The sequence below is a fragment of the Diadema antillarum genome, unplaced genomic scaffold, assembly GCF_040938485.1.
Source record: "Diadema antillarum isolate AM-2024a unplaced genomic scaffold, OU_Dant_1.0 scf00000113, whole genome shotgun sequence".
In the NCBI taxonomy this organism is placed as follows: Eukaryota; Metazoa; Echinodermata; class Echinoidea; order Diadematoida; family Diadematidae; genus Diadema; species Diadema antillarum.
This window is the reverse complement of record NW_027271002.1, coordinates 203,963-228,466: the sequence shown is the minus strand read 5'-3', so window position 1 is coordinate 228,466 and position 24,504 is coordinate 203,963. Positions and strand designations below refer to the sequence as shown.

General features: G+C 37.3%; 2 protein-coding genes across 2 annotated transcripts in view; one reads left to right on the top strand and one right to left on the bottom strand.

Moving 5' to 3' along the window:
• LOC139719669 (cilia- and flagella-associated protein 44-like) overlaps window positions 1-6,280 on the bottom strand; it is a 45,074-nt gene extending 38,794 nt beyond the window's left edge. Inside the window, exons 1-6 of the mRNA XM_071631069.1 lie at window positions 6,253-6,280; window positions 4,541-4,612; window positions 4,068-4,253; window positions 2,727-3,354; window positions 1,917-2,079; window positions 801-1,120 (exon numbers count right to left, since the gene is read on the bottom strand). Coding sequence (XP_071487170.1) covers window positions 801-1,120; window positions 1,917-2,079; window positions 2,727-3,354; window positions 4,068-4,253; window positions 4,541-4,612; window positions 6,253-6,280 — 1,397 coding nt within the window. The remainder of the gene's footprint in view (window positions 1-800; window positions 1,121-1,916; window positions 2,080-2,726; window positions 3,355-4,067; window positions 4,254-4,540; window positions 4,613-6,252) is intronic.
• Window positions 6,281-11,831: 5,551 nt separating this feature from the next.
• Window positions 11,832-24,204, top strand: LOC139719685 (eukaryotic translation initiation factor 3 subunit F-like). The gene is made up of 8 exons (XM_071631083.1): window positions 11,832-11,951; window positions 13,574-13,644; window positions 14,745-14,824; window positions 15,907-16,044; window positions 17,000-17,091; window positions 18,290-18,426; window positions 22,954-23,067; window positions 24,021-24,204. The coding sequence occupies exons 1-8, from the start codon at window positions 11,840-11,842 to the stop codon at window positions 24,114-24,116; spliced, it is 840 nt and encodes a 279-aa protein (XP_071487184.1). The 5' UTR covers window positions 11,832-11,839; the 3' UTR covers window positions 24,117-24,204.
• The last annotated feature ends 300 nt before the right edge of the window (window positions 24,205-24,504 follow it).

Here is a 24,504-nt window from a genome sequence, read left to right as displayed (position 1 = left end):
TGGACCTAGCCCCGGGGACCGCGCCGCTTCGTGCGACGGCTGTCGCAGTTAGCCTGGACCTAGTCTAAAACTGACTATGATTGAAGATCGTCTAAAATCTCACAACGCAAAAAAATAAAAAAAATAAAAAAAATAAAAAAAAAATACATGATTCATTAATATAGGAATATATAGATAAACAGATTATCAAAGGCCTAGAGTCAAGATTCACAGAATGTCGGCAAAAATTACCGTTCGTTGGTCCGCCAACATCCACAATGCATTCACGAATCACCTGTCGATTCGATCGCCCGGCCCGAGCCGCGCACGCATTGACTGTTTGGTTAATTTATCTCCAAACCCGATTTTCTCGCGCATGCGCAGTTACAACTGCGAAAAGGCTTATATCACAAGTGTGGAAATCCTTCCTATTTAGCCTCTGACACATTTAAAATCTTGCAGATTAAGATTTGTCTTCGAAGAAAAATGGATCACAATGATAGCTATGATATGATGATGATGGCGATAATGCTTATACTATCAACAATCTGGCATGTAGCTATTAAGAAAAACAACAGATTTACACTCTGATAATTTTTTATAGACTCTGTGATAATGTTTCTTTCAGACTACAAAGAAAGACAAATGTAAAGGAAAGTTGAGGAAAGGGGGTGAGATTGTCCTTGTAAAAAAAAAAAAAAAATCAATCTTGCTTTCTCTCAGGTACGAGTAAGACTAATTCATCATTAATGTTAGACAAAATTTAAGCATTAGTGAGAATGCATCATATGAAAAATTGTATCAAAGTGTTGAGTTCAGACCTGATATGGCCAGTACCACTGGTTGTCAGTTGACCCTCATTCTCTGGGGAGAATGTCACACGGAAGACATCTTGAGAGAAAGCTTTAGAGCGTAGCTGGGTTTTCTCTTGTTTCCAGTCCCACAGTGTCAGCATGAAGTCTGGCTGGCAGCCAACTGAAGCTAACAGTGTGCCAGCTGGATTGAAGTCTACAAAGGCATATCCAGTCATAGTGCCTCCTCGTAGGATACGGTAGAGCTTGAGCGAAGGGTACTCATACACATTGATGTTGGGCATTTCACCATTTTCAGCCACCACAAAATACTTCTGGCTGGGGTGGACCTACATGAAAAAATGTTATTGAACAAGAAAACTCACTTTATTTGACTCTCATGAAAACATGGGTTACATTTTCTCAAGAGAAAGAAAAAATATAGCAATGGTTAACAGGATCTGCAGTCAATGTTGAAAACTGGACATAATTTGAAGCAAACATTGCAGTTCAATAAATATGAATTTTATAACTAGACAAAAACAATTTATTTTCATCACTTTTGTATACTCATTGCAGAAACATCTGTTCATTAAGAATATTTTCTTGCACCTTGTACATCTGCTGTTAATCTATTAATAGTCCTTTCTATGTCACAGCTCACATCATTTCATAGCCATTCTCCCTACAGCTTACTGTACATGCCATACAGTCAACTTTGCCTATTAGTCAAATCTATTTGGACTGAAGAAATAACTTTGTCTTTAAGGAAATTCGACTTATGAGGGATTAAAATCAAAACAACATACAGGGAAGAGGACTTAAAAAAACCTTTGACTCAGGCAATTATTCGACCGCAAGATCGACTTAAGCAAGGTTGACTGTATTTCACAAGCATAATAGCAAAGCAAGCTATAACCACAGTGTGAAAATGACCAAAATGTTTTGCTTTACATGTTGACAAATTTCCATCTCTGAAAAGAGGTAAATTGCATTTTGTTACGGAAGGCGATGTTTTGGAATGTTGTTAAATTAGCATGCAATATCAGCAGACTTGGAAAATTCACATTGTGAAATCTACAGCATACTTGTACCAGGATTAAACACACATGGCATACACACTTTACACTGATTTCTGCTACTCACTGTAATGGCACCAACACCTCCTCCACTAGTCGTCCTGATGTACTGCTGCTCCTTAGTTTGCAGGTTCAGAATCTGGACGACATTCCCAGCAGCAAACAAGACGGTGTTGGCATCAAGCATGTACAAATTTGACAGCTTCTTGCAGTCATATCCAAAGGAGTGACTGTATGTCAAATGTACATTAAGGAAAATTTAAAATGGTTTAAGGTCTTTACATACATGGTACAAATATCCTCTTGTTTAAACACAAAATTAAAATCTCAACAAATCTCATGCTGTAATTAGTGAAGCAAGAAATGATTTTAGAGCAAGGAATATCAGCTGCACTCAAAGAGGTTGTGCTGTATAAACACTATTCATCACTTTTTCATATCAATATATTATTACACTTTATTATTATCCAAGTTGCCTATTGATTTGTGTGTGACTGTCACGCAACATACACAGATTATTCAAGCCATACACACAACACACACAGACACACACAAATCTGTCATTATAAGTGAGTATGTTGCAGCAAAGGCCTCTTAGTAAAAAACAAATAAACAAAAAAGCTTTCCCTCATTATTGATCAATGAAATTACCTGCTTTATGCCTAATGCCTTTGACATGAAAATTATGGATTTGATTAAGAGTCTTTCAAATACAGATACAAGTCCTTTATTTCTCTTATAGGTTCAATAACCATAAAAACATAGATAATTTACACCTGCAGCAACTGTATTTTCCTAGTCAGTGGAAAATTTGAAATGGTAAAACTTAGCCTGATGTACAAGGGATTTTTGTTACAATAATGAAGATAAAGGATACAAGAGTGTGAGCATGTCAGGAGGCAGGCCTGAATCCTGGCTGATCACTGGTTTGGACACACACTCCTCGTAGTCATAATAGAAATTCTCTGGTATCAGATCCTCATCTTCTTCTTCTTCTTTCTTTTCATTTTGCATCTCCTCTCCTTCAGGTTGTGCCTCACCACTGCTGGCTGGTTTCTGCTCTTGTCCACTGCTAGCTGGTTCCTGTGCCTGCTGACCAGCACTAGGGTCCTGCTCCTGTCCCTCAGCAGCCTGGGTTGTCTCCCCTGCCTCACCCCCATCAGAAGGGACTGGCACCTCCTGGCCTTCCTCTTGGGCTTGGAGTGGTGGAGCAGTTTCCCCATCAGCATTCTGCTGGCTTTCTGCTGTGGTGTCTTGTGTGGTATCCACTGCATCACCCTCAGTCACAGCCTGAACATCTCCTGTAGTAGCGCCCTCAGTGGTACTAGGAGGTTCATTCTGTGAGGCGTTATCCATCCCGCCCTCTGCTGGTTTCTCTGTGTCAGTTACTACAGGCTCTGAATCTTTGCCCTCTGTCTCTGCTTCTTGTCCGTCTTGGCCTGCCTTCTCCTCCTCTTCTTTTCCATCAGATGCTGGCTGTGTCTCTGATACATCACCAGTCTTTCCTGAACATATTTCATATGTAAATAAAACACATGGCTGGCATCATTTCCTTATAACTGTCATTCAAAGCAATCAGCTCCAGATCTACACTCATTTGAATTAACACATTTGACAAGACAGAAAGAAGAAAGGCTGCTGTGAAAAAAAAAACCAAAAAACATTTGTTGTCAACTGAAACATGTGACCTTACAAATGTATTAATCTAATTCCACCTTCACTGAGAAAGCTTTGTGAGTATGCAACTTTAGGAAAGAAATTTAGGAAAGAAATACATAAAATTTTGAAAAGCACACCCAAGAAACTATGTATAAAATAATAAATCTGCATGTAGTAAGTAGATTATAATATAGCATTTCATGGCAAGTGTTTAAAAAAAAGCAAACACTTTGATAAACTTAACTCTATTCATAAGCCTGACAGTCCTCTCCACTCACTGATTCTCATAAATATCATATCAATGTAACTGTACTTTTGAAAAAAAACTTTGGTGATCTTCCAGTTATCTTAAAATCCTGTCGACTTCATACTTCGTGATTTCTAAACATTATTTCCTGCTAATCATGTCTAACGTTAGTCAGCATTTTAGTGTAATCTTAAAATCAAACCTTTGTTTGATTGAAAGTGATACCTGCCATTCTGCTCTTTTGCAACATTTATCTTTTTCAAGTTCATCCGCCACATGGAGTCAGAAAGGTAAGACAAACTAGACAAATACCCTCAGTAGTTTGGTCTCCTTCATCAGCAGGTTTCTGGTCACCCTCCTCCTTGGTGTCATCTCCCTCATTGGGGGTCGTCTCTGTTGTCTCAGCTGCAGCAGCCTGGGTCTCTCCTACAGCCTGGGTCTCTCCTGCACCCTCTTCACTCACTCCTGCCGGCTCCTCAGGACTATTCTCTGTTGCTCCTACAAATGTACATGTATATATATCATGAACAAAACAAATTCACACATTCTTTTTCCTCTGGGCAGATCATCAGACTTTGCAATGTGTACTACGTGCAATTTCTTGTGTGCAATTTGAATAGTGAGCATTTGGGTCTATTATGTACATTTTGAGTTGTCAGACAATGGTTCTAAGTTTTTCAAGTTGTGGAGATAGAGAGATATCAGTATTGAAAGTGCATCTGTTTTAATTTCCTAAAAAATGCCATAATAAAAAATGTGTTTCCACTTTCTTTAGTCAGTCTCACCATTTTCAGTTGATGGCTCTTGGGTTGTATCGTTTCCTTCTCCTTGCTGCTCTTCAGCAGCTGCAGAAGAATCTGAAAATAAGAACACATAGACAAATAGAGGATTAATGTCTTTAAGGAATCCTCTTCTATGCCCATTTTTTTTTTTTTTTTAAATCAGCACGTTAATTTTTAGTCTGGATGAAACTCGCTATCCTTACATGTACATGATACTCAGTGACACACCCAGAGTAAAACCATCAATTTTCGGACACTTAAGCTTTTCTGCAATATTTGTTCAACTCAAATAATACATACAAACTTATATCTACAACAATGTACGTTAAATATAATTCAAACACAGGCTAGACTCTACGTGCATTGAATGTCAGTGTGCATACGAGGCTGCTTAAAAATAGCGCCGCGCCATACTGGCACAATGTTGCATCATGGACGTGGCGGCGCCAGCTGGTGTCCGAATTCTGGCAAGTTGGCACCTGCATTCAAACCCTGTGTTTCTACATTTAGTCACTGCATCTGCACGTACAGAGATTTTGTTTTCCTTTTGTGTTTTTGAGGATACCATCACACTTGAGTCTAAGCTTGCAATAATAAGCAAAAAATCTTGCAACAGAACAGCATACTTTAAGCTATTTCTCAATTTTTTGCGCTCTTTGGCAACCCTGATTCTAATGCGGGAGTTAATTTGCATGTGCTTTGAAAAAGTTGCACAAATTCTGTTTTTTTGGGTTTTTTTTAACACAGGCGAAATTCAGGATTTTTTTAGATGGATTTTTGGAGGTCTCTTAGGCACTTTCCTGTTGTGAATGACGGTGCAAGTACAATATGACATGATGTGATCCTAATCTATGCATGTGTTGCGACAGTAGAATTTGCTGGCATGCAATAGATCTAGAAGTTAGAACCATAACGTTACATGTATGATGTATTTCTAATTCTATTTCTAGACTACAGACTGTAGTGTAGATTCTAATTGTATCTCTAACATTTTAACCTTGAGGAGAGTTGAGAAGATATAGACTCTAGATCTTGTGGTAGTGGGTCCAGGTGTCTACAGCTATAAACTCTTTAGTGAATTCAAGCAGAACTCTCTAGATTCTACCCAACCATATTTTCTTCTCTACCCCACCTAAAACACTAACGTTAAGAGGTCACTCTTACAAGTTGTATCATAGACGCTACAAAACCCAGCTTGCTGGCCACTTCTATTCTAATAGAGTGGTCAAGTCATGGAACTCCCTCCCAGCATGCCTAGCTAGAGCACGTTGTGTCTGCACCCCCTGTGGCATCCTTCAAGAATAGACTGAGAGCCCTTCCCACAGGAATAGAGGGCTAATCAACCAAGTATCCAAGTAAGTAAGTATCTCCCACGCTTAACTGGTGAGTGGTACACAGCCCTGTCGCTGTACAGGTACCCAACTGCGGCGTCCGGACGGGCTACTGTTTCTCACACGGGAGAGCCCGCAGCGCCACAGGCGGAGCTCCGCGGAGAGTTGCACAGCAGAGAGGGTCAGCCCCCGTAGTTTTAATGCAAAACTAGCTAGCACTGTCACCAAATAATGACTGGTTTTCTTTTACCCAGTAGCACCAAAGCTGCCAAACAACCTACAAGTATGTAGATGAATTGCATATTGAAACAAATTGTCTTGAAAGTTCACGTGAAAATCATCGAAAACAGTCCAGTTAACGCGTGTAAGTGGATAGATACTTACCTCCGTTCATCTGTTGCTCGTCGTCCATTTTGGAGTTTTCGGTTGTCAAGGAGAAAGGATCGAGGGCGCACGTATAGCGCAGGATGCTATGCATGCCATGTATTATGCACAGCCAGTTAGCTAGCGAGCGAGCGAGCGGCGCGGTACTGGCTGCGCGCGTACTGGCTACTGGCTAGCAGCTGTGGGGAAAGGCATGGGTTGGTGCTGCGCACGCGCGATCATCGCAGTCGCTATAGGGCTCACACCCGTAAATATAATGGATTCTTCCCGGCCTGATCACAAATTCGTACCAAAGATACCAAAATTAATTCAGAAAAAAAATCATTAAAAATCAGGAAATGAAGGTAGAAGAAAAGTTTTTAGCTCACGTTGATGAGTGTGAATTCCTCTACAAAATATGTTCTGCTTGGCAGGTGATAGGTTTTTCTTGTGGAATTTAAAGGGACTAATTTAACTCGGCGCACGCACAGAAAATCAGAGCCTTTTTGAGTTAAAAAGACACGTAGTCTGACTTTGCGGACCTTTTGACAGAGTTTGAACTGAAAAAACCCCCTCGATATTTTGATGAGTGAAAGGGCACATCTCACTTTATTTTGACATGCGATATGAAAGACGCCATTTGTATGAGTTATTTTACAGAATTTTTTAAAGTTTGATTTTTAACACACATCCCTATGGGGAAATATTTATGGGTGTGAGCCCTATATTCTGTGTTGCCCTCTCCTGTGCGTCGCGACTAACAGTAGAGAACGGTTCCAAAATAAAAGTGCATTAAAGTAGACTGTATAAACATTTTTGTGTGTGTTTTTTTTTTTTTTTTGCTCCCGACCTGCAGTGGCATGTAGGCCTAGATTGCTCCCTTTCATATGAACAATGTCCACGCTGAGCCAAACATATCAAACCTACCCACAAACATAACCAGGGGCGGGTGGGGGGGGGGGGGGCGTGACTAATATTTCTGGTGCCACTTCCGGGTTTCATTTCATTTTTTTTTCTTTTTATTTCTTTTGTTTTTAACGAAAAATAAAGGGGGTCGTGCGCCGGTTGCGCCCCCTCTGGATCCGCCACTGGTAACCCTCATCCTGATCGTCACATCAAACTAAACATAAAATAAAACTTTTAGATGGAAGTTCCCTCGCTTGTGAAGTGTGGTAATGGATGGAAATGATCTAGTAAATGGCGGCATTCTTCATGCATCGAGTGTTATTTTTCTTGCAAACTTCTCTGCACTCTTTGTGTTCCCCGCTTAAATCCTGTCCATAGGTATGTGTGTGAAATTTGTGCATATTTTTGACTCATTAGCAGAGAATGGATTAATCCAGCATAGCAGCTTCTATATGTTTTCGAAAATATAGACAGTATAATCCTGGTTTAAAACCATTAATCTTGTCTTTGAGGCAATTGAGCCAATATGGGTGGTGTGACTCCGACCCACATTTTATCCTTTCTCACAAATTCAACCTAATAAGTAACGGAACTTTAAGATGGCAGGCTAATTCGATGTGGAATGAAAAAGCATTATCCTATAACCATCGTGGAATAATAAAAAAAAAAGTAGGCCTAAGTATAAGTGAATGGTTTCAAGAGAGAGAGAAAAAAAATCAGTCCATTACAATAATATTCAAGTTGACTGGAAAACATAGAGCAGAAAATAAACAAGCATATCACTAGAATTATCATGTGTCTAAAAGTTGACAAAAGGAAACCGGCCTGCTGCAGTTTGGTTTCATAATAATATGTTCTCTCCATTCAGGGATGGATCCAGGAATTCCGTATAAAGGGAGGCATCTTTGCAAAATTCAATTCCTTTTTTTCTTTTTATTTCTTTTGTTTTAACCAAAAATGAAGAGTGGCGCGCACCCGGACGGTGCCCCCCCCCCCCCCCCCCATCCGCCACTGCTCTCGAAAGTACCGGTGTGACGACGGTCACTATATTTCATGGAAAAAAAAAAAAAAAAAAAAACTAAGATGCTGATTGCTTCGTCTTATTTTTTTTTTCATTTAATTCCACCAATGTTCGTAGAAATCATTATACACGCTTCTTATCAAAATATGGAATTATAAAGAATAGGCCTAAATGAGCGAATGGTATAATTTAACAACTTACACTCACCTACCCAACCTAGACCTGCATCCCCAAAATATTTACATTTTGAATACAAGGCCTTATACAGGCCTATCTCCGCACAAGGACAACTCTGAGACTATCAATGTTATCTTTACCTTTTGAAATAATATAGTCGGCCTATACCGCTTTTTGACTGATATTTCCAGTTGAAACGAATAATCATATAGTGACTTAATTGAGTGAACTTTCTGTAACTTTTATTTACATGGTACTTCTAAATTTTAAAAGGTTGAAAGTTTCTCCATTCAACGAGTGCCATGTAGCCTGATTAATAGCGTATAATGTGTTATCAAAATCTCTAGCCACGCCTTCATCGTAATATACCTAATGGCCGTTTTTTTCTTTCATTTTAATTTCACAGAAATATTGCAGATTTCAAGAGCTAAGTTACCTCATCTAATGTACAATGTTTGGCGGTGAGTTTTTTTAAGTATGCTCTATGAAATAAAGCTCCCACCTATAATATCAAACTCTTCAAGGAGCGATGTCTGCTTTCTCAGCACATCCGGCCTGCCATGCTCATCATTCGTATTTTTTCGAATTGCTGTATAATAGTGTAGTTATATAGGGATTTTATTTGTTGCAATTTTCAATATAGGCCTAACTGAAACTCTGGAAAAGAATATGAAATCAAATTATTACTGACTCAGTAGAGTCCCAACAAATTGCTTCAAACCATTACTTAAAACAATGTGCCATATTCAGTTGTCAGAGATGGAAAAACGTAGAATAGACCGGCGTTCTACAATGACAGGCCCATAGGCCATGTGTATTCTTTTTATGAAGAGTTTTATCGCAAAACGTGCTAACTCCTTTTTTGTTAAGTTGAAATATTTGTTATTAAAACTGCTAAAAAACAAAGTAAATAATAAGAAAATACAGGATCATCACTTCTAGAATATTCTTTGTTATGTCATAAGTGAGGTATCGCCGGAAAGTTTTATTTTGCTCTATCTGAGGATGGACTTATCCATTATACTTTGAATTTTTTTGATAGCGCTTAGCTCATTTTTGCAATAAAATTATAGCCAGCTGTTGCTAAGAAGTCTTGAGAGTCTATAAAATATTGAAATACACTGGGTAATGGATTTCAGGGGCGGATCCAGGAATTCTGTAAAGGGGAGACGCCTTTACAAAAACTTTCTGTCACATTTCATTTATTTTAACAAAAAGAAAAATAAGATAAAGAGGGAGGGTGCGCCCGGCGCGCCCCACTGGACCCGCTACTACAATCAGCTAACACTATTTTCTCAAAGGAAAAAAGGAATATGTGCATGCATCCGTTTTGTTTTTTGTGCCGCCATTCATATGCCATCTTTATTATTTGATGGTGATTATTACCGTCATATTTAGCATCAAGTATGAGTATACAATGAGCAACTCAAACTCTACATGACCCATTACACTGATATTTCCATGGAAATACATTAGAGGATAGATTGTGGAATTTCTCAAATTTATTCATTGAGGGCCCTATTCACCACAATATAAAGAAATACATAAGAAATTGAAATGATTTATTATGCTTATAATGCGATCAAGTTTTTTATTTATGATTTTTTTTATTTATGATTTCTTTATCATTAAAATCGATCATATTTGGCACATTAATAGAACAGTTCAAACTTTATGACCTCAATTTTATCTCATGATCGGCCAGTGTGAGCGTCTTGTTACAACATAAGAAATTAGACCTATCTTAACTGTGTATTGTTCATAGGTATCTTATTGGACTTTTGAGTTTACAGATTTACGATAATGACATACGAATCATACCATTACAGGCAAAACATGTAAGAAAGATTAAAGATGATGCATAAAAAAGGAGGCCTATGTTTATTAAAGAAAAAATCATTTCCTGTATATCTATATGGTTGATGCCCACGGCAATATCAGCCCTACGCAGCACCGAGAAGTATGCACCCGAAGTTATCATCCTAATAAATTCTACTTTACACGGTTCTTCAACTGCTCTCGCCAACTCCTATGAATTCTTCCATAGAACAACGAATGATTGAAATAATCTGCCGAGTAATATTAAACAGATTCATAAATTTGATACATTTAAAGAAGCACTCTTAACAGCGTCACCTCTGTTGTGCGGATCAGCTGCACATCACACCACAGTGCTGAGTGATATACTCTATAGGGTACCTATCCAGAGTTTTTCAGGGTATTTATCCAGATCCAGAAATGGGGGCACAATGCGCTCCCTTAAAGGGATAATTTCGAGGTTTTGGTTGAGACCTAATTAATGCTTTGAGATTTCTAACATTTTTGGTGAGATAATGAGAAACCTCTTATTAACCCTAAAAAGGCCGGGGGGGGGGGGGGTTGAATCAACCCCCCTCGACATTTTTTGCAACTACTCCGCCGCGCGAAATTTTTTGACCGCGCCGTTCGCTGACATTTTACTTTCAAGTCTCGCGCATCTTTTGACACCATTTTCGTGAAAATCGTGCATACCGTTACGACGCTGCATAACGTTTTATACAAGCCTGTCAGACCGAAAATGGCTCAAAAACATTATTTTGTGTATAAAGTCGATGCAAATGGAGTTTTCTCTTCTTATTCATAAAGAAATGATTATTTTCACTTTTATAGGCTGAAACTAATTAATTTTAGCATAATTATGCTTGAAATAGGTTCTGTCATAAATTTTGCGAAAAAAAGAAATGATAAAACAAAAGTCGAAAAACAAAGAAATACATAAGAAAATCATAAAACAATAAAATACATAAGAATTGATTTTGATACCAATTTTTTTTCAAGTATATTGTTAGGAATGCTACAAAGAATGTTTTCAAAAAAAAATTAGGATTCTAGGAGCTTTAATTTCTGATTTAGAGCAAAATGTATGATTTTATGCATATATATTAGCATAAGTAATAATATTGTGACGAAAATTTCCATTTCTTTTTGTAAAGCTTGGTAGATTACGTCACAGGGAGTGCACGTGCCAAATTTCATGGTGATTGCGCGATCGACGGCCGAGATCTGGGGGGGGGGGGGGGGGGGGGGGTTGAATCAACCCCTCCCCGGCCACAGAACACCCAGGGTTAAATATGAAAGAGCATTAATCTATGAAGAATTCAACGTTTATATTATGAAAATTGGTTTTGAAATGACTGAGATATCCAAAAAAGAGCAATTCTAATAAAGTGTGGGACCCATGCACACTATGTTAAGATTGTTTTGTTTTACTTTGTTTTTTGGATGTTTCATTCATTCCAAACCCGATTTTCATCAAACAAACTCTGAATTCCTCTTAAAATAGTATGCTCTGTACTATATCATAAGTGTTTTCTTGTTTGTTGTTGTTGTTGTTGTTTTTTGTTTCTTGAGATACTTTTCTATCTTTCCTTTTTGTATACTATACGCGCTCTTTATCTTCGGATGGTGTAGCTGTCGTTGACCGTGGTGGTTGACGAACACGAGTCGTAGAGGGCACTCGTCAAAATGGCTGTCTCACCGAAAGTCGTCAACATCCACCCAGTGGTATTATTTTCCATCGTAGATTCGTACGAAAGGCGAACTGATGAAAATGCTCGTGTCATAGGAACATTGTTAGGTAAGAGCAGAATATGTGTGTGTGGATTGGTACTTCAAAAAATACTTTAGACTGTTGTTTTTCCAGATGTCAAGTCTACCATATTGCGAGTGTTCGCACAACAAACCGTGCACCGGCAGCTCACCATGCCCGCGCTCGACCTATCATGCCATGCAAAGCACCACGCGTTGTTGGATCAGATAGGATCGTAAATGAATGAGTTCAACAAGAGAGCGAGGCACGTGCACTTACACTGTATGGAACATCCACGGTCATGTCTGTCTTTTTAGACCCGACACGACAGGCAATCCACAAAAGAATGTCGATTGAAATGCTGATGAAAATGTTCGAGTTTATTATTTATTACCTACAAACTGAACTAATGATAGGAAAAATAAATAAATAAAGAGACTCCTCCACTTATCCTACACCTAGATATACATCATGTGTGCCGTACAAACGTAGCTACAGCAGCTAAAACCAGCTTCCACAGTCACTGTCTATAGACTATACACAGCCCTGTGTAGCTGTAGGCTACACACAGCCGCAAGTGTTGTGCCAGGGACTGACCTCCAGAATCATATCCGGACACCCTTGGTTGTAACCTGTATGGGTTGTAACCTGTATGGGACATTAGGTGAATGCGGTTTGGTGGGGTGGCTATGTTATTGCTATTGACTTAATACACAATTCACAACTTACTGAAAAGAGCACACTGCCTCACTGCCTTGATTGATATGATATGTGACGATCAATTGTTATGTCATTATGATTTAAGGATAATATGCCAGAAATATTCCTTGTGTATGGTGGACTATTAAATGTTTAAAATGTATTTCACAAGTCATGAAAGCATGATGTACATGTACTGTATATGCATTTGATGTTCTTTTTTTTAAGGAAAGACTTCCTTACAATGTACATGTTGTTACCTGCACCACTAATTTTGCCCTATCACTCTACATAAATGTATGTATGTACACGTTCGTACGTTATCCTGCCTGTAGCTGTAGCTTTGTAAGCTAACTCTGGATGTACTTTGTAATATCTCAACACTCACCAAATGTATCACATGCATATATGTACATGGGTGTGTAAGCTAACAAGGGTAGTGTAGACCACCTGGTGTAGAATGGCATGTCAAAATTTGATAGTAGGGGACATAGAAGTCTTGTCTTTTCTTGTAGTCTAGATTGCTTTGCACGTCATCCAGAGTTCAGACACTGAGTGATGTGACATAATTTATTGTGGTTATTCCTTATGGTTTGTCCTTGTGTTTTATGTTCTGAATGAATATTAACCATGCCTCATTTCCAGAGTCTCAGTTTTTTAAAGATTTTTTTTTTCTTTTGAAATAATCCACCAACAGCTGCAGATGCATTTGATTGCAACCAAAAAGCTGGTTAAAAGTAAAATAGAATCCATCATGACAGCTGGAAAACATAACATCAGAATTCGTAATGCTTTCTACAGTGACATCAATTGTATCAAAAGTACAATGTATGATTGTCATCCAAAATTCTTAAGGAAATGCTCTGTATTTTAAGAAATGATTTTATGGTTATTTGCTCCATGCGTCTTAAAATGCAAAGTAATGCACTTCACAGTTGACATAAAGACATTTCATTTTGTTTGTTTTTCAGGAACAAATATTCAAGGAGTTGTCGAAGTGACAAATTGCTTTTGTGTTCCACACAATGAGTCAGAAGATGAGGTAAGAGGGAAGACTTTCATCACAATGCAGTCATGTATTGTAACATGTTCACTTGCTACCCATTCATTCAGGGATAACAGTCACACTATGTTGTCACTAGGGTAATCCAGCAAGTGGCTTGAGGTGTATCCTGAAATAAACACATTCCAATGAAATAAAGAAATTAGGCCATCCTGGCCATGAGATTTTTAGAAGGTACAAAGTGTACATGTACCAAGATGATAATCATTAGATATTGAGCTAAATTACCTTTACACATTTTTCATTCAGGTATATATTCAGCTATGTGCCACAATGTATAAGGTGGTGTAATTCTTTGATTTATTGTTACCAGTTAACCGGATTCAAAAGGCTCAAGTCAGCTCATGAATTCTGCATGGTCCAAGTTAGCCAAATCAAAGCAAACTACAAAGTGTTTTTTTTTTAGTACCAAATGAATAGTGAAATGAATACTGTACAATGAATGTTCGTGTGCATTTTAATTTCGCGAGCGCCAAGATTCTCAGAGTCTTTGCTGTAATAGAGAGCAGCTGAAGGTGTCATGATAAAAAGTTTGGTTCAAGAATAAGTGAGGACAAAAGAAAGAGTCACCAGTTTGATTTGTCGCCTTGTCAATTTTATTGGATAAACTTTCTGTGCATGAGCTTTATCATGGATGAACCAGATTTGATGGAATCAAAAGCGGTGAAGAAGAGATCCTATGGCGATTCATTGTACTAGTATCTGTTAGATACCAGGACATCAATTTCTTGCAAAAAAAAAGTGGTTCTGGTACATTTTACCTTACAGTGTATGTAGCACATAGTTCTAAGCACTAATAAACTATTTCTTGGAATGTACTAATGGACCTTGTAAGTGATGATTTGTTACAATGCTCTCTTTATGGTTGTAATGAATAATCTGTCAGTGGACTCTGTCGTCTCTTGGAAAGTGTGGAAATTGTTTTATCTTCTTTGATAATATTACTTTGTGATAAAATATTTGTGATTTTATGAATATTTTCCAATGTAGATGAAATTGTGTGTGTTATGATGGTAACACTGACAATCATCTCCATCATGTGTTTTTGTTTGTTTTTTTGTTTGTTTTTTTTCTTTTAGGTTGCAGTTGACATGGAGTTTGCGAAAAACATGTTTGAGTTGCACAAAAAGGTGAATTCCTGGGAAAACATTGTAGGCTGGTAAGTACATTGTGATCAGAAAGATTAGTTGAAGTTTGATGCTGCATGTACAAGTAGTCAAAAGTATAATGTCTATCTTTGTAGACAAAACCAATTGCTCATCATGTGGCTGTACACTTCATTTTGTTATTATCATGTGATTCTCAAAAAGAAACAGGCAGTTTTTTTAGAAGCATAAATTATCACATTGTAAGGTGATTTTAGCACAGCAAATCACACTTTTCTACAATTGTATGTGAGACATTGATAAAACAAAGGAGCTTTTATTGAATGATAGTTGAATTTTCTGCTTGATGAAAGCAAAGATGATTAAATTTGTACCTAGTGATGCATTACAGCAAAGGAGAAGGGGAATTGCCACAGCATTGGAAAACAAAGGCAAAACAAAAGAAAAAAAACACAATAGCTTGGAATAGTCCAAATGAAGGAATATCCCATTTGTATGTGTTCAAAGATGTGCACTGTAGTACAGGCATGTAGAGGACGGTCTATGAGTTATCGATGATGAGTTGCTGAGGCAGCATGGGGTATTGGAGTACAAGGTATAGTACTATCATATCCTCCAAGATAATTGCCTTTTCAGTGTGTATGAGTGGCACACCAAATAGAAATGGGAAGAAAGAGCTACCTCCCTGCTTAGCTGTAACCCACTGGGAAAATATAATATTTGCAACATCAGATTCAATGCTTTTGTATACACTGTAGATGCATTTGTAGGATCATATTATCTTGAAGTTGACAGTGTTTCATGTACAGTGGACTCCTGTTATAATGAAGTCCTTGGGACTTGCAGTTTTCTTTCGTTATATCAAAATTTTGTTGTAACTGAACAAATAAACAAGAAAAATACATAAAGCTGATAATGTTGCGGCCTGAATTTGTACTTTGTTGTATCCGGATTTTCGTTATAACAGGAGTGCACTGTATTACAGTTGATGTGTGATGGGATTGCATGATCATTATCATACAGTACAGTTCTGTATATTGATCATACAATATTGAAGTTGACAGTGTTTCATGTTGCAGTGTTTTGTGTAATGATAAGGTATGAATATCATTATTGCTGTGTAATATCTTTACAGGTATGCAACAGGAAGTGACATCACAGGTCATTCAGTCCTGATCCATGACTACTACTCAAGGGAATGTCAAAATCCAGTTCATGTGACGGTAGACACAACATTGACGGACTTTAGTTTGTCTGTTAAGACATGGGTCAGGTAAGTCAAGTAATACCAGAGCCACTTTCGAGGTACTTGAATACATTGTAATCTATAAGTTGAGGTATTGTAGACACAATTTTAAACTCAGAGCAAAACTATTATTGGGACATGACTGGTGTAGATAAGTGTAGGTTGAAAGTACAGAGTCATTGCCTCTTTGTTTCCTCTTTCTTTGTATATTATTTTTTTTTCCTTGGAGACCTAAAGCTTAAGATTTGCACCAGTTGAAGGAATGTTCTGGATCTTGAAAGTGCATGGTAGACGTTGCATCATATATGACAAGAAATTCAATAGCCACCCAAATGCTCATGGTCAACCCATGAAATGATGATAATTTTCATAAAATAGCAGTTGTGAAAGGTCAAGGGTCACTGCTCTTTTGGCCCAAGAAAAGTTCTTTTCAGCCATGTTTTCAGCGAGAAATGTCTTGTATTATAGTAATCTTATGGACAGAGTGGTAATGGATACATTTTTGCATGAAATGTCACAGATAAAAGTATGAAGCCAAGGTAAAAGGTTTCTATTACTTCGGTGATACCCAGCCATTTTAGTTTGAGATTGCCCATGCTGTTTTGGTGGAGATTAGCAAAATACTATTGATAACATGAATATGATAACTAGTGTATATGAGTTAAAGGCTGTAGTGCTGCATTTTGATTTAAAAAAATAAGATAGAAAAGAAAATGTAATTTTCTTGCTATAACTTCAGCAGTGTGATCATATGATAAATAAGAAAGCAGAAGCATCCCAGTCAATTGAACACAGCTGTCAATTTCTTCAGGATAAATGATGAGTTGATAATAAGAAATATCAAACCACTTCTCTTTGTTTATTCTATGTCCACAGGTTAGATCATGTCATCTTGCACATTTTGCCTACATACACATGTATCGTATTCTTTTCACATTATACCAAGATCAATGATCTGTTCTGCATTCTTTCTTTCAAACAGACAAAACATGGGTGTTCCAGACAAATCACAAGGAACAGTCTTCATTCCGATGCCAATGAAGATTACATGTCATCAACCAGAGAGAGTTGCAAGTGAGTAATACAATCACATACCGGCATAGGAAACATCTGAGATGTAAATATGTTGAAGCTGAGTTTGATTTTTCAATAGTATTAGTATTGAGTATTCTTGAAAACCATTCTGTGCTTTAAATATGTGTACATATGTACATTGTAGTATCCTTTTTCATAATTCCTTGTAGTTCCTAAGCATAATTAAGCTTAAAGCCTTTGAGTTTCAGTATATTGCAGTCAAATTCCAAAAGGTAGAAGATGAATTTTTAGTCATTAGAACTTTGTTTAGTAGCTTTAAAGGGATGGTGTAATTTTGGATGAGATGGGAGATTCAGATTTTAACTCCCTATGAGATATAAACTAGAATCCACTTATAAATATTAAAGAGCATACAATTCCAGTTGGTACTCAAAGTTTATTTGATGGAAATCAGTGGTGGGTTGGAAGAATGTTTCTAGTTTATGATGGTCGAAAGGTGACCTAGCTGTAGTATTGAATCATGTGCAGCTAAAATGCTGTGATTGCAATTGCAAATCACTCTCATGCAATGGATCCTGCTTACTTCTGCTACGGTTCGATATATTGTGATTGATTAGAAATCATCATAGCAGCCACTATTAGGAATGAACATAGATTTTAGTCATTGTGGTGTGTCTTTTTGGGTAATATTTTTGCAGTTTTGTCAGTACCCAAATGAAATTGTGATGGCACAGCTTAATTTTACATGGCTTATGCATACATATAGGGAATTATTTTAGAGCAAAAATCAACAGTTTCGGCAGTACCATCAAATTATTGCAAAACATTTGTGCCAAAAGCCATCTGAAATGTTCCACACCAGAGTCAAGTTTATTGTGACAGTGGACATGAGAATCTTGCTGGTTTTATCTTGCTGGTTTAATTTTTCAGTTATTACCACTTCATCTTAAGATCACTCCCATTTGCCACACACAAACCTATTAAACGTAGCCAGATAGCCAGGCTACACATTTTTAATATCTATAGTTGCCTGCAGGCTGGTGGACAGTGATGAAAACTCAGTACATGTAGTAATGTCCCAAATGTTGATGATAACATTAATTTAATTGGTCTATTGCTCTCATGGTCTTTCCTTGTAAGAAGAGGCCTTATGGGTAATTGCACAATGCATTTTATGTCTTGTTTGTTTGATGTGTGGATGATAGTTTAATGTAGAATTGTTCCTTTTTTTCACTAGTGGATGCTCTCCTGAGGGGGAAGGACCCACACAAGAAGACCATGGACATGAATTCAGACCTGGAATACGTCTCAAAGTCTGCAGGCAAGCTTCAAGATATGTTGTCATCAGTTCTCAATTATGTGGATGACATCCTGGTGAGTACCTGGTCATGTGACCTGGTCATGTGACCAAAGGGCATGAATGTTAACATGTGTTAGTCACTGTTTCTTACGTTAGATTAAGATTTGCACGTACAGGTGTGCAAGACAAGCTTGCTATAACAAGGACCAAACAACCATTACAATAACTTTATTATATCAGGCTTTCCGCTTTATCAGGAACAAAAGGAGGGAATTTAAAGAGTTTGGATCTTCAGTATCACCATGTTACAAGAGTGTTTTGTCATATCAGACCTCTGTTTAAAGAGGTTCTGCTGCATCTGCAAGTCTTGTTCTTTTTAAATCAGATGTAGCTATCAGCTCATCAAAATCCCTCATTATTACTTTCAGACTGGAATAACAAGGCATACGTCACGTAGTTGTCTTTAATAATTGTGTTTGCTCTTTTAACCCTAAAAAGACTGGGGGGGGGGGCCTTTTAGGCCCCCCCTCGACATTTCGCGCGATTACTCAGCAATACGCAATGCTCTCGCCGCGATGCTCTATGACTTTTTTCTTTTGAGTTTCCCGCACATTTTGACACCAAATTTGTGACGCTCGGGGGTACGATTCTGAAGTTACATAACTTTTTGTACATGCACGTGAGACCGAAAATGGCTCAAAAATGTGATTTTGTGTACAAAGTCAATGCAAATTAAGTTTTATCACATGGTTCATATAAGGGCAAGTCCAAGATAACGCGCACGTTACGTATGGGACATTCAGAGACTTTTATGACCTGAAAAATAGTGTTAATGGCCTTTGATCATATTGAACTTCATCATGGTGATTGATATAGATCTAGAAGAAGTATAATCATGTAAAAAATTGAGAAAAATGACCTTGACAATTATATTCTAGAAGAGAAAATATGTGCCGTTACGTATGGGACCAGAAAAATTTTGTTTTTTTGAACATTTTTTTCAACCTCAAAACTCTCTGAAAGTATATCATTCTACAACTTGTAACTCACTGTGATGAAAGTCACAACACTCAAGATTATCACAGGTAAGTTTCATGTCATTAGGCAAAAAGCTCTAATTACAGGTTCTAATTATACCCCCGCCAAACGAAGTTTGAAGGGGGTATATAGGAATCAGCGGACGGTCGGTTGGGCGGTCGGTCGGGCGGTCGGTCGGGCGGTCGGTACGTTGCAAATCTTGCGTCGCGAACTACTTCCTCAGTTTTCAACCGATTCCCATAAAACTTGGCACAGATGTGTGCCTTGGGTTGTAGATGTGCAAGACGTATTTTTTGACAGAACCCAAAAGTACGTTGCCATGGTAACGGCATATTATGGGCAAAAATGGGTACAAATCTTGCGTTGCGAACTACTTCCTCAGTTTTCAACCGATTCCCATAAAACTTGGCACAGATGTGTGCCTTGGGTTGTAGATGTGCAAGACGTATTTTTTGACAGTACCCAAAAGTACGTTGCCATGGTAACGGCATATTATGGGCAAAAATGGGTACAAATCTTGCGTTGCGAACTCCTCCCACAGTTTTTGATCAATTTTTATGAAATTAGGTACAGATGTTCATCTGAATATGTTAATGTGCAAGACACATATTTCCGCAGTGGCAAAAAGTGCGTTGCCATGGTAACGGCATGTTATTGGTAAAATATAGGGCAAAATGCTTCATGGCAAAACTGCTTCATCAGTGTTCTTCCAATTCTCATGGAATTCATATTGAATGTTTGTCTTAGGATATAGGTCAGCATGACACATTTCTTGACAGTGACAAAAAGTATGTTGCCATGGTAACAGCTCACATATTATGAGCCAAAATGATGGAAAATTTTGTGTTGCAAACTACTTCCTCAGTTTTTGCCCAATTTCCATGAAACTTGGTACAGATGTGTGCCTTTGGTTGTAGATGTGCAAGACGCATTTTTCAACAGTACCCGAAAGTACGTTGCCATGGTAACGGCATATTAATGGCAGAAGATCAAGGAAAGATCTTGCGGATTTAACTACTTCCTCAGTTTTTTGACCAAAGCTTATCAAATGTTGTTTTGAACAAAGCTTATGAAATGTTGTTTGGCGGGGGTATAACCAGTCGCTGTAGCGACATTTCTAGTTAAAGACAGACATGACGTGTTACGTATGGGACAGTTACGTATGGGACAGTTTGTCCCCCATTCATTTAGTGTGTGAAGAACCATGTTTATGGGTATTTTGCATGATTATTGAAGTAAAATCAGTTGAAACTACTCAAATACTGATCCAGATTGTCAAGGAAACAATATTCCCCAAATATTCACCATCATAATCATATTCAATCATATTTTTATATTTTTATGACCAACCTGGGTATGCATGCCCTTTGTCCCCCATTCGTTTAGTGTGTGGAGAACCATGTTTATGGGTATTTTGCAAAATAATTTTGCAAAATACCAATAAACAAATTTTTGCATAATTATTGAGGTGGAATCAGTTGAAATTATTCCCCAGATATTTACCATCATAATCACATTCAATCATATTCTATATTTTTTATGACCAACCTGAGTATGTATGCCCTATTTTTATCAGGATAGTTACTACCGTACTGAAAAATTGAATAGTTTAAAGTGTTTACTTCCCTTGATGAAGGGCAGTTTGCCATTTAGTTTCAATAAAAAACAACTTGACACAAGAAATATTAAGTTTAATAAATAAGCAATACCTGCTGCGTGGAACCCCAGTGATCGAGTAGATATATGATGTCTGTCTAGCTGTCAGGTCATTGATTCAAGTCACACCTCAGTATGTATACCCATGAATTTTGTTGTAGCTACTACTGAAAACTGAATAAGGACAATTTGTGTATCACTTGCAATTAAAAAAGAAAAATCATTTTACTTTTTTTTTCTATATATATCACAACCATTTCAAATTGGATCTCCACATAAACTTTGAATTCCTCTAGTCTTAGGATTTTATGCTCTTACATTGTAAGTAATTCATATAATTGGTTTCCAATCATCTCTTTAAATGTTAAAAAACTGAATCCCCATTTCTACAAAAAAAACTATACCATCCCTTTAATGCTGATTTTTCATTGTGTATTTTGCCATTTTCCCCTCCCCCTTTCTGAAAATTGTTCAGTCAAGTTCATGTATTGTTTCAAGTGTCTATAAGTCAAAAAGTAGCTACAATGTTGGGATGCTTTCTTCAGGATGATTGACCATTTGTGTACTGAGAGACCTTCCCAGCTAGCTACATGCATTCACATGCAATATGTATGAGGATGTCCCATACGTAACGCATTTGTCCCATACGTAACATTATTTCAATGCCTGATAAAAGATATTTCTTTTCCTTTTTTTTCTTTTTTCTCTGGTATTTAATTTCTCTAAACAATAAATTAGAACTTTCCAAAAGGGCATTAAAATAACCGTAGCAATATCAGAAAAAACCTAAAAAAATTACCTCATTTTGTTACATATGGGACATCTCATGATAGGACACGAGCTAATTTGCATAATCATTTGCATAATCCCTAAATTTTCATACCAAGTTAAACTATGTGATGAACTTCTTATGTCCACATATTAATCAAATATCATTTGCTTTCCTTTGAATTAATATGAATTTTTATAAATGTCCCATACGTAACGCTGTGTTTCACATTTATGCAAATGAAGCCCTTGAAATTTGCATAAATTTACATAATATAATTTTTTCTTCCACGGAAATCAAAACTTCAACTCATAAGCTTCAGAATGATACCAAACATGTCAATATTGAGCAAAGATGAAATTTTGCCTTCTGAGGGGACCTTATCTTGGACTTGCCCATAGATATGCTTATTTTTACTCTCAATGGCTAAAATCAATCTGTTTTAGTAGTATTATGCTTCAAAAAGGGTCTGCCACAAATTTTGCTGAAAAAAACAACAAAAACAAAAGGTCGAAAAAACAAAGAAATACATAAGAAATTCATAAAACAATAAAATGATTAAGAAATTAATTTTGATACCAAATTTTTTTTCAAGTACATTTGCTAAGAATGCCACAAAGAATATCCAGACCAAAAATGAGCACTTTTGGAGTTTTATTTACTGATTTAGATCAAAAAGGTCTGATTTCTCGCATAAATTAGCATAATTAATCAAAATAAAATAAAAGAAGACTATTTTGGAAAATTTAAATATACGATCTTGTAGATTACATCGCACACTACCATTGTGCAAATTTCCGCGGCGATCGCGCGATCCACGGCCGAAATCTTAAGGGGGGGCCCTTTAGGCCCCCCCCCGGTCTTTCGAGCTACCAAAATAGCCCAGTCTTTTTAGGGTTAACCCGTTGAGGACGATTTGATTTTGCTACAACACGCATTTCCCATAGACACCTACACTGTACCCGAGTATACTCGGGACTCGTCCTCAGCAGGTTAATGACTGCTATTCCTATGTCCCAAAGTGGGACAAGTGGCTACTTACAATTTGTATTTTTTCTGTTTTATCCACTTCTGTCTTTATGTTTGTCATACATCACTTGTTAAATATTTATTTTTTTCTCTTGTGATTATTCAACAGAGTGGAAAGATATCAGCTGACAACCAGATTGGACGTTTTCTCATGAATCTTGTGGCTAATGTACCAAGGCTACAGAGAGATGAGTTTGATGAGATGCTGAACAACAGTATGAAGGTGAGGATTCCCACAGGTGGGGGGCATTTTGGCCCCCCTTGACGTTTCGCGTGATTATTCCGCAACATGTGATGCTCTTGCCGCGACATTTCATGACTTTTTTCTTTCAAGTATCGCGCAACTTTTGAGACCAAATCTGTTGCTCCCGGGCATACCGTTTTGAAGCCATGTCCCTTTGAAAAAAATTTGTCGACCCAAAAATAGCTCAAAAACATGATTTTGTGTACAAATTCAATGTAAATCGTGCTTTTGCAATTAATTCATGTAAAAATAAATATTTTTACTTTCAATGGCTGATAATGATTTATTTTAGCCTGATTATGCTTTAAAAAGTTTCTGCGACAAATTTTGATGAAAAAAACAACAAAGACAAAAAGTAAAAAACAAAGAAATACATGAGAAATTCAATAAACAATAAAATACATAAGAAATAATTATGAAGCCGAATTTTTGTTACAATATTATTGTTGAGGATATTGAAAAGAATATGTTCACCAAAAATTAGTCTTGGAGCTTTATTTTTTGATTTATAGGCAAAAAAAAAAAAAAAATTAACATAAATTAATTAATATAAATACATGAATTATCATGTGAAAATTCTAACTGTACTGTCTTATACATTACATTGGCCTCTACCTCAGTGCAAATTTTCGCGTGATCCACAACCGAGATCTGAAAGGGGGGGGGGGGGGGGGGGGGCAAAAAAAAATTAGTGTATTGCCAGATAGCCATTCTTTGCCACTCGTGTGATACCATTGTCTCTCATTGACAAGATGTTCTGTAGACCTGTCAAGATAACAATGTTCTACAGCAGTGGAGTATTTGTTGCCAGAGCGATATTTTCATTTTTTTCTTATCGTATGTAAAAGCTGATCATCTAGCCAAATGATTGTGATACTGAAATATTTTTCAGCCGCGCTTTACATAACACTTGTCATCTCTTCCCCCTGCAGGATTTACTGATGGTAGTCTACCTGTCAGGTTTAATTGAGACTCAGCTAACACTGAATGAGAAGCTCACCTTATCACATGCTGCAAACTCAGTCTAGAGTGCAGAGAATCCATCAACATCGTTCCTATCAACACCATGACTTCCAGGAAGAAAATGTTCTACAAAGTCATCACTTTCAAAGACTCGATTTGAATGGTCAGCCAAACTTCTGACACTGACTGTTCACTTTGCCCATACTTCTGTTTCCTTCACTGTCCCAATGTTGAATCTTATTTTTACACCCCCTCCCCCCGGTGAGACCCTAATTTTAACATGCCCCTCGCTTGCATTTGTGTTGTTCTCCCAAGCACGTGAGGATATACATTATATTTTTCAGTCAATTGAATATATTGTAGAGTTAATTATTGTAGAGATACTACATTATGTTGTTTTACTGGTACACTCTTACCCAACATGTCTGGCATAACTTGGCAAAACAACATAAT

Bases quoted from the DNA above. Each gene is read 5' to 3' on its own strand.
- LOC139719685 (XM_071631083.1), top strand. From the start codon at position 11,840: ATGGCTGTCTCACCGAAAGTCGTCAACATCCACCCAGTGGTATTATTT. The intron at 13,645-14,744 runs GTAAGAGGGAAG...TTTTTCTTTTAG, and splicing joins ACAATGAGTCAGAAGATGAG to GTTGCAGTTGACATGGAGTT. The intron at 14,825-15,906 runs GTAAGTACATTG...ATATCTTTACAG, and splicing joins TGGGAAAACATTGTAGGCTG to GTATGCAACAGGAAGTGACA.